Source organism: Drosophila virilis, chromosome 3 (assembly GCF_030788295.1).
Source record: "Drosophila virilis strain 15010-1051.87 chromosome 3, Dvir_AGI_RSII-ME, whole genome shotgun sequence".
NCBI lineage: Eukaryota > Metazoa > Arthropoda > Insecta > Diptera > Drosophilidae > Drosophila > Drosophila virilis.
In genome coordinates this window covers 11475374-11484903 of record NC_091545.1, presented here as the reverse complement: position 1 = coordinate 11484903, position 9530 = coordinate 11475374, and the positions used below count along the sequence as shown (strand labels likewise).

The following is a 9530-nucleotide window of genomic DNA, read 5'->3' as shown; positions in this document are numbered from 1 at the left end:
GCTATACTGAAATTTATTAGTAAACTGAGAGAAGCTAGTTTAAACAATAAGCCTACTACAAATTTGCCGCGATGCAAAACGTAAGCGTTGCCAGACAATCAAAAATATTAGATGTGCTGCACCGATTGCATATCGATATGGTGAATATATCGAACTGCCGCCACAGCTGATCGAACTTTTTGCATGTAAATTGTTCCTTATATATTTTATAAGTGTTGCGTTTAGGTTGTAAAAATTAACTTAACATCATACTTATAATACCAATTATGGTGTATTTCAAGCTATTCAGCGAATTCTTTAACAAAACTAATATTCGATAATGTAATTAACAGCTGTTCGCTCTTATGGCTCTGTTGTCATTCCTGTGCCTGTTTAGCAGCAGTTTAAACTGGACATTCATTGTCCGGTTCTCCATCAAACTTGTCGCCGGCCAAACAACTTTTGGTCATCAAACCGTTATTTACAACATTTTGCATAAAACTGTCACAGCAAAACCCGTTGATATTCTTTGGAAACTTGGTAAACGAATAACGGCAGTTTTTCCACAATAGTGCTTGCTGTTAATAACAGTGAAGCAAGATGTTAAGCTTTCGGATGCAAAACATATAAAGTAGAAGAGGAAGACAGGCGAACAATAGAAGACAATTAAAGAAATAAATAAAACACAGTGGAATTGTGCATGGAAGTTTCTATTTGCCATAGATGTAACGAGAAAAGCTCCCACACGTTGTTCTCGCATTTCACGACAGTCGCAAAACAGTCTTACATGAGCCAACTATGAAAATTGGCGTTAATTAAACTAAAAAACCTACGGCAAACATTTTAAACGCCAAAATGTGGATACAACCCAAAGAGCTGCTGCTACCGTCGGCATTTTGGTAAGCAGAAACACATAATAAATTCACTAGCTAAGGGAGGGGTGGTACAATTTCTGGATGCTGCGCCGCCCCCACCTTGCACTATTTCAGCAGCTGATTAATTAAAAAGCCCCCCGCCCCACACAGACACAGCTGTGTTGGTGTGTGCGTGTTTTGGTGCTATTGTTGTGCGCACTAAAGGCTGATAACTAATTGAGCAGAGTTCAAGTCGTCATCTCTGCACTGATTCCATAAGCAGCTGTGGAACAATGGCGAAACGCAGGCTTCGAAATTGATTGTTCTATTCGCACAACTGTTTTTGCTGCGTAAAAACCCCCTACAAGCACACAGACACAGAGACACTCATAGCTGCAGACACACACACACACACACACTTATAGCCTCACACACATATGTACTTACTCCAGCGCAGCACACCCACACACATACAAATGCCCCGTTTCTGTTCGTTCCCAAGTCTGATTTTTTGTTCTGCAGGACCGCCGAAATGTACTCCAGGTATTTTGTGCTACAGAAGCGACGCGGACATGGCGAATCGCGCGGATTTGGCTCAATGCTGGTGGGCACCTTTGACAGCGTGATGAACACAAAGCCGGCGCCCTATCGAATACTGCATCAGACGCCGTCCTCGGAAGTGTCTTATGGTAGGTTGGAAAATAATAAAAACGCACCTTTCGCGGCGACTTATCAGCGCCATGTTTATATGCCCCAGTGCGAGTGCATATCAGTGACCAAGTGGGAGGGTGCCCAATCACTGACTCATTCAATCATACATAGGCGAAATGTGCCTTTTATTGGTGTGTGTGCCAGTGGGGCATATTTACTCCAATTGTTGAGAATTTCTGTGTATTGCAAATGCGATAAGCAAGTTAAACAGGAAGGAGAAGTACGAATTGGGTATAAAATTCTTTCAATTGTTCGATCTCTTCTTATTCCGTTCTTTCAGTTGCTCACTCACTCAATAAAATTAGTCGTAGTTAGGTTCTCGAGCGAGGGATGATATAGAGTATATAACTCTCCTTGCTTTTTGAAAGTGCGCTTCTCTATGCGAATTTCATTCTTAGCTTTTTTGAAGGGGAGAGAAAGGGAGTTGGTCGAAGACCAATTTAAGAGAACTTATGGCTAATGACGAAGCACGGCAAGCCGTGTGTCAGCCTACTAGATAACTAATAATAACAAAATGAGAGCATAGAGTTATTTATAATTGACTAAATTAATATTATGCTACTTATCTTGCGTTATGAGTTCTGAAATTTACTCATTTCCTTAAGAACCTTAAAGTCGGATTTTTTTTTATAATGCAGTTATATATATATTATATTAATGCATTCAAATGATGTCATATTTGGGTTAAACAGAAATTGCCATTGGCATAACACAGGATGACATCGTCAAGGATTGGGAATGGCTGCAGACCAATCTCTTCAGTGTACTCAACGAAATGGAAAACGAGGATGAAGTTACAAACTTTACCATATGCAAAATACAATCGCTCTATGCTCAAAATAATCAAGACGAATCTGGCGAATCGCCAGACTTCAAAGTGAAGTCCTCTAACTTTAGACAAATCTTCAAGATGCCCGAAGAGGAACGCCTGGTCAACTCGTACTCGGCCACGTAAGCGTATTACTGAATGCATAGAATTTCTCGAGTCTACTTCTAGACTTCTACTTGCAGCTATATTAAGAATAAAATACCGCGCCAGGGACAGTTGTACATTTCGCTGAACCATGTGTGCTTCTACTCGCTCATGCTTAACCAGGAGATCAAGCTAATCATACGCTTCGCTGAGCTGGAGGACATAAGTCGCAGTGGCAATACAATTTATCTGAAGACTACCAACAATATGACGTACAATTTCACGCTGATGTTCAACATGAATGAGGCGCACGTCCTCATTGAGCAGCTAAACAAAATGGCCATACAAAAGTTAATACATGACCCAGAGAGTCCCGTTGTGGACCATGATCCATCGAATTTTGCGCGTCTCGGCGCTAAAACTTCAAAGAAGTCGGTGCTGCTGCGTGATTTGACGGCTCGTCAAAAATCTGAGGAGTTTCGCGTTTACTTTCGTCTGCCGCAAACAGAAATTATTGATGGCAAGATTAAAGCCGACATATGGACTCCGTACTCGAAGCGATTCAATGCCGGCTACATTTATCTGTCACCCAATTTCTTTTGCTTTCGCAGCGATGTCAAGGATTTGGTTAGCGTTGTAATACCAATGAAAACTATAAAGGTTTGTGTTGCTTATAAAATATTATAGGCTATAGGCGGTATCTGGACCGTTTGTACACATGTTTTATAATGGATACCTCAAATTTTTGCAGAGTGTTGAGAAAAAGGACGATGGTCAGCAACGTTTTGACAATCAAATTGTCATTTTTACAGCGGAGAATGTGCCTTTTATGTTCGCCAAAATTGCGGATCGCGAGGTTCTCATCTCGAAAATTACAGATCTACTGTCGCGAATTCATATGTAAGTGTCCGTCCAGTTGAGCTGACACCTTTACTTTTGAAACTCCATTTGCAGACCGGTTAGTCGCGAACGTGCCAAGTACGATATCTCGTGGAGCAAACAGACCGCATTGCTCAACACATTCAAGACGGAGTTCAGCGCGGACATACAGAAGAAGCAGGAGCTAAAAATGGCACGCTGGGAAGAACATTTTCGCGATTTCGGACGCGGCATTGCTATGTATCGCACCACAGATGTGATCAATTTAATTGTGGAGGGGATACCGGACAAGCTAAGGCAGGAGATTTGGCTAATCTTCTCTGGCGCTATACACGACAAAGAAATGAATCCCGGCCTGTATGAGGATTTGGTGGAGAAAGCCGCTTGCATTAAGGATTCGTATACGCACGAGGAAATCGATAGGGACTTGAAGCGTTCGCTGCCCGAGCATCCGGCATTCCAATGTACCGATGGCACCGGTGCCCTGAGACGAGTACTGCAGGCATATGCGCTGCGTAATCCGCAGGTGGGCTACTGTCAGGCCATGAACATTGTTTCATCGGTATTTCTGCTCTTTTGCGATGAGGAGAACGCCTTCTGGATGCTGGCCAGCCTCTGCGAGAATCTGTTGCCAGACTACTACAAGGACAAGGTTGTGGGTGCCCAGATTGATCAGGGCGTGCTTAATGAGCTGGTGGAGACATATCTGTCGGATTTGCATGAGCATCTAGAACGACTTAACGTTATTAAAATGATCTCCATCTCGTGGTTCCTCGCCATATTCATAAGTGTGATCAGCTATGAGAGTTCCTTGCAAATATTGGACTGCTTCTTCTATGAGGGCGCCAAGATCATTTTCATGGTCTCACTACAGATCATCGAATGGAACCGCGACAAGCTGCTGAACTGTCAGGACGATGGGGAGGCCATGCTGGTACTGCAAACCTATTTAGAGGGTATCTACAATCCCGAATACCAAGTGCCACAGACCACGGACAAGCGCGAACGAGTACGCACCCAAACAGTACAGACTTTGATACACGAGGCGTATACTAAATTCGGCGAGGAGCTGACGCAGCAGCGCATCGAGGAGCTGCGCAATAAGCATCGACGCCTCACAATGCGACAGTTCGACATTGACAACGAGAAGACCATTGTAAAGGCCCATATGCAGAATGTGTACTTTGAGCGGCAGGAACTGCACATGCTGCTCACAATAATACGGGAGGAGAAGCTGACACTCAAGTCTATGCAGCAGCAGCAGCAGAAGGCACAATGCCACATGAGTGAGGCGCCGCAGCTGCTGCCTCATCATCAGTCACCGACACGTGCTGGACTTGGCGATGTTATGCCTGGTGGCGGTAATGGACGCCACGAAGCTTACAGCGTCAACTTTGAGGTATTCCACACACTCTTCACAGAGCTAACGCCCTGGCGAAAGTGCGTTAGCGTTGATGTTGGTGAAAAACTTTTCAGGGTAGGTCACAGATTGTCAAAGCCAATGTGTTCAATTAAATCTAATCTAAATATCTTGCCAGCTGACGGACAAAAAAGGCACCGGACAATTGGACTTTGGTCAGCTAATCAACGCTTTTGGCTTGGTTTGCTCCAGCAAGAGCATGGAGAAACTGAAGCTGCTCTTTGTGTTGCATTTACCGCCGTTGCTTTCTAAGGCAGAAATTGAACGCATGCGACGTCCGCGACCGCGGACCAAAGATGATGCCGAGGAGGCATTCGAAGCAGAGGATTTCTTTGAGTAATTTCTCGTTTTTTTAACATTTCCTTCATCCTGCAACTAATTCCGTTGATTCCCCAGCGAGGATGCCTCTGAGTCGATTGAAGCGCTGCCGTCTCCATCGGATCACAACTTTGATGCCGATGACTATGCGCTGATTAGCGCCACGCAGCATTTGCATAATCTGGCTGGCATTTCGGGCAACACATTCATGGATTTGTCAAGAACAACGCCGAATCTTTCGCTGAATTCGAATGCATCGTCGCTGGCGCAGCGCAACTCGACTTTTTATGTGGATCTGCCCGCTGCACACCAGGGTACTACAACACGCACAGATGCTGGGCAGGATGACGACAACGACATCGGCCTACGCCAGCAGGGACGTTACGAATCGATTGACACATTTTCGGATATTTCAGATCTGGGCGCGGCACGCATAACGCCGCCGCAAACATCGACGACAGCTGCAGCCGCAAGTGCTGCAGAACAAATGCTACTGAACGTTGAGACTATATCGAATTTCTCACAGATCAGCGACCTGGTCGCGGCTACGCGTCTAGAGCGCGCCGATTCGAATGCAACGGATACACGCAGCTTGGGCAGCCTCGGCTATTTGCTGGATGAGGGTGCCTCCGCCACTGGACAGCACCGTCAGGTACCCAACATGCGCAAGGAGAACTTTCAGTTGCTGTGGCGCAGCATCATTGAGATAATGGGCTGTGTACAGGACGAGGATATGAGACGTGCATGTAAGTGGGCGACTATCAATTAGGAAAGTTATCCGATTAAATTTTAACTCAATATTTTGGCAGACGAAAATCTCATTGAAATGGGCAACAGCAATATTAAGAAGGAGCCAAGCTTGGAGAGTTTCACGCAGCTCAATTTAGGCGGCAGTGGCGATGAGGTTAGTGCAAGTTAGTGTATATAATATACTTTATTTTAATTATAATTCTTGCCACCTCACATCAGCAACCGGATAGCAATGGAAATCCCACGACACCCGCGGCAGAGCCCAGCAGCACGACACGTTTATTTGTGGCTCTCGAGGAGGAGTTGCGTCAGGCAAAAGCAGGAACAGCAGCTGCAGCTGGAGCATCAGCAACAGCAACCACATCCAACAGCAGCGGCAGCAGCAATAGCACAAACACATCGGATGCCTGGCATATATCCATTAATCAGTTTATAGCCACTGTACTCACTTGCGAATGCATTGTTAAAGCATTCCAGACGCGCACCCACATCGTGGAGCAGATTGAACAGCTGCAGAAGAAACGACGTAAGTGCTTGTCCACTAACTACAACTACTAAGTCCCCCCTTTGAAATCCAATATCCTGCTAGAACCCAATGTATTAGCCATTAAAAGAAACCCATAGAACTGTGCAATGCGGCTTCAGCTTTTAACCGTGCCCCGTTTTAAAAAAAAATATATATATACATATATATATATATCTATCTATCTATATATATATATTTATATATATATATGTTATTCGTATATTACCCCGATTAGTTAAGCCAACTGTTTGTGAATATAGTTCTATTATTATACCTATTATACAAAAAAAAAGTGAAAGTGTAACTTGTGTTGTGTCCGTGAGACAATTTATTTCAATATATGCACAGATATATATAAATATATGTATAATTAGATATATTTACAAATTCAACTACTGTTCCATGGACACATCCTCGAGCTGCTTCGAGTTACGGCGAACCCCCGCCGCTGCCTCTTGGCGTGCATGCTCTGCGCTGCGCACAAGGCATTCTTCATAATTCCATTTGGGGAAGACACGTTTATAGAGATACATGAATGCAGTATCGTATGAGCGCAGTTGGCCATCGAAGTAGCACTTCATGTGACCGTGCGTACCCAGGGACTCCTTAATATGACCCATGCGACCGCATTTTGTGCGTAGCTTGACGGGCTTGAAGTACTCGACGTCCTCCTTGTAGAAGAACATGTAGCGTATCGTCGCCGATTTTCGGTTAATGCGCATCGGATGACCGCTAAGCACGACGCGCTTCAGCACTATCCGATCAGGATTACAAGAAAGCAGGCGGCCTCGGGCGACCAATGCTAGCGAGGAATCGGGATTCACCTTAAAAGCGAGCACTGCAGCAGGAGGGAATTGTATGGGCGCATAAAAAGTGGCGCACACGGTCTCATACGGACGGAAGAAACGCTCAAACTGTGTGAAACAATAAATCAGTTAATCGAGTGAAAAAGAAATGTATTTAGAAAAGACGCACCTTATGCTTGTCGCCATTGGTATGCTGGCTGTAAATCGGGTTGACGACGAAGCGACGATAGCCACACTGGACAATCAGTTGCTCCTTCGACTTGAGCGGCACCTCAGAGTCGGGAATACGTTGCAGGACAACGTTCATAACGCACATCTGGTGCTCGTGCGGCAGCATGCCATAAACGATTACATTGTCTGTGAGCTGACCGGATCTGAAAGCGTCCCAGCGGCTAGCGGGCACATTGATGACATGCAGCGTAATGTACAAGCCGGGCTGGAATTTAAATTCAAAATAAGTTAAAGGTATTATCATATAATTGTTGTTCAACAACTCACCAATATGCCCTCAAACTCCTTTGCCTCCGCTAAAATGCGTCGCTTGGTGCGATCGAAATTCTTAAACTGATAGATGCGCGCATAATCGCTGGGCAGATTCTCTTTGGCATCCCAGGGCGATGTGCGGAACGATTCCAGGCCGCGGTACTTCTGGAAACGTTCATGAGCAGGAACATCGAGGGGCGTATCGATTTCATCGGGCCACAGTTGGTCGGTGCGCGCCTGTTGCAGTTTCTGTAGTGTTTCCCGCTCTTCCTGGAAGTCCATTTGCTGATCGTACTTTTCATCATTAATGGCTGCTTCCGAGGACACAGACACGCTGTCCAAATACTCTTCCGTATCCGAGTCACGTTTCTCGCACTCATCCTCGAAGGATTTGTTATCACAGGACATAAAGTCCTCGTCATCTTCATCGCTCATATCGTCATCCTCGTCGTCATCACCATCATCATCATCATCATCTTTGCCTTCCACTTCCTCCACATCGGGTATCCAGGCGGCCTGATAATCGCTGTAGCCTTTGGGCACCCGCTTGATAAGCTTTGTTTTCTTAGTCTCCTTTTGTGCGGCCTCGATTTCCTCTTCTGTTGGCCACGTTTGCTCGGCATCCATGGGATCGGGTATGTTCTCGGTCTGCAGCGACGTTTGCTTCTCTGGATTGCTACGGTCGAGCAATCGCACTTGTGCTGCTTCTCCATCGCGACTCTTGTCCAACTTATAGGGATCGGGCGGAGCATCCACCTGGCCAAGTTGAAAATCACCCAGCCCGGGTATATGCACGAGTCCATTCACATTCAGCGACTGTCCACGTAGATAGCCTGTAACCTTGAGAGTGCCCAACTCCCCATTAGGCACATATTCGACCACATCGCCAAACAAGTTGGGGCGATTGTTAACATTGTGCAGCAAGCGCTTCTTCTGCCCACCAATACGTCGCATGACATTGAGTCCCTCGGGGGCGGTGTCCAGCTGCATGATCTTTTCCTCTGGCAGCAGCTTGCTGATAAACTTCTGCGCCGCTTGCTTTGCAGCAGTGCGACGCTTTGGATTAATGGATTCCAGATCCATCAGCGCTACAACTGGCGTCGGTATGCCCTGCGCTGAAATCATGTTGAACACACGCTGTCCCCAACGATCAAAGATGTCATCCTCGCCAAAGGCGGCCGACGTCAGCATCAGTGTGGTGTCGCACACCTTCAGATAGTCTAGGACAATTAGCTCGTTGCCACGTCCAACGGGCGGCATGACAAAGGCAAAGCGCTGCTTGAAGCGCGGCAGATTCATATAAATGACGCCGCTAGGTGACCTATCCACAACGATTTCACTGTCGCAGCTCTCGAGTATTGCGAGCGCCGAGTTAGCATCGATTTGCTCGTGCATGGGCAGCAAGCACACCAGAAATGGTGCGGTATTCTGGCCACCCAACTGACGCTTCTGCATCAAGACTTCGTCGCGTTTGTTTTTGCGCAGCTGATTCATTTGATTGCGTCGTTGCTCCTTTCGCTGCTGCAGCTTATGCTTATGCGAGATGGCTTTGAGACCCACTTTGCCTAAGATAAGCAACGCAAATTCAAGTTAACATTGTGTGCCGCACTTGTAGAAGGGATACACACCTTTGAGGGCATTGTCGATGGCGCCCTTGGAGCGATGACGGCCCGTTTTATGGGCTTTGTTTGTTTGCTTCAACGGGCCAGGCCGATGAAATGCATGATCCGCCATGTTTGACTTGTTTATTACCACAATTCAACAGCAAAATAATAATTTTCACGTTGCTATATTTTCAAAACGAGCCAAGCACATGTTTCTACGGCACTTATCGATTTTCAGTTATCGATGACAAGTTGAACATAGTGTGGCCACACCAATACCAAGCGCT

The 9530-nt window shown here is 45.9% G+C and overlaps 2 protein-coding genes across 3 annotated transcripts; one reads left to right on the top strand and one right to left on the bottom strand.

Moving 5' to 3' along the window:
• The first annotated feature begins 356 nt into the window (after window positions 1-356).
• On the top strand, window positions 357-6713 carry Tbc1d8-9 (TBC1 domain family member 8/9). 2 transcript variants are annotated; one of them, XM_015175251.3, is made up of 11 exons: window positions 357-878; window positions 1356-1522; window positions 2237-2495; window positions 2556-3117; window positions 3209-3357; window positions 3412-4813; window positions 4875-5092; window positions 5153-5388; window positions 5491-5820; window positions 5884-5978; window positions 6044-6713. In XM_015175251.3, the coding sequence occupies exons 1-11, from the start codon at window positions 835-837 to the stop codon at window positions 6380-6382; spliced, it is 3801 nt and encodes a 1266-aa protein (XP_015030737.1). In that variant the 5' UTR covers window positions 357-834; the 3' UTR covers window positions 6383-6713. The 2 variants fall into 2 exon arrangements, with proteins under 2 accessions (XP_015030737.1, XP_002047170.1); XM_002047134.4 differs by having other exon boundaries at window positions 5153-5820.
• On the bottom strand, window positions 6652-9480 carry Tsr1 (Tsr1 ribosome assembly factor). The gene is made up of 4 exons (XM_002047133.4): window positions 9268-9480; window positions 7655-9204; window positions 7326-7592; window positions 6652-7264 (listed from the first exon to the last, which is right to left on the bottom strand). The coding sequence occupies exons 1-4, from the start codon at window positions 9371-9373 to the stop codon at window positions 6743-6745; spliced, it is 2445 nt and encodes an 814-aa protein (XP_002047169.1). The 5' UTR covers window positions 9374-9480; the 3' UTR covers window positions 6652-6742.
• Window positions 9481-9530: the final 50 nt, after the last annotated feature.

Coding starts and splice junctions, on each gene's coding strand:
- Tbc1d8-9 (XM_002047134.4), top strand. CDS start 835: ATGTGGATACAACCCAAAGAGCTGCTGCTACCGTCGGCATTTTG. Junction 2,496..2,555: donor GTCAACTCGTACTCGGCCAC/GTAAGCGTATTA, acceptor TTCTACTTGCAG/CTATATTAAGAATAAAATAC. Junction 3,118..3,208: donor TACCAATGAAAACTATAAAG/GTTTGTGTTGCT, acceptor AAATTTTTGCAG/AGTGTTGAGAAAAAGGACGA.
- Tsr1 (XM_002047133.4), bottom strand. CDS start 9,373: ATGGCGGATCATGCATTTCATCGGCCTGGCCCGTTGAAGCAAACAAAC. Junction 7,593..7,654: donor AGGAGTTTGAGGGCATATTG/GTGAGTTGTTGA, acceptor TTTAAATTCCAG/CCCGGCTTGTACATTACGCT. Junction 7,265..7,325: donor CCAATGGCGACAAGCATAAG/GTGCGTCTTTTC, acceptor TGTTTCACACAG/TTTGAGCGTTTCTTCCGTCC.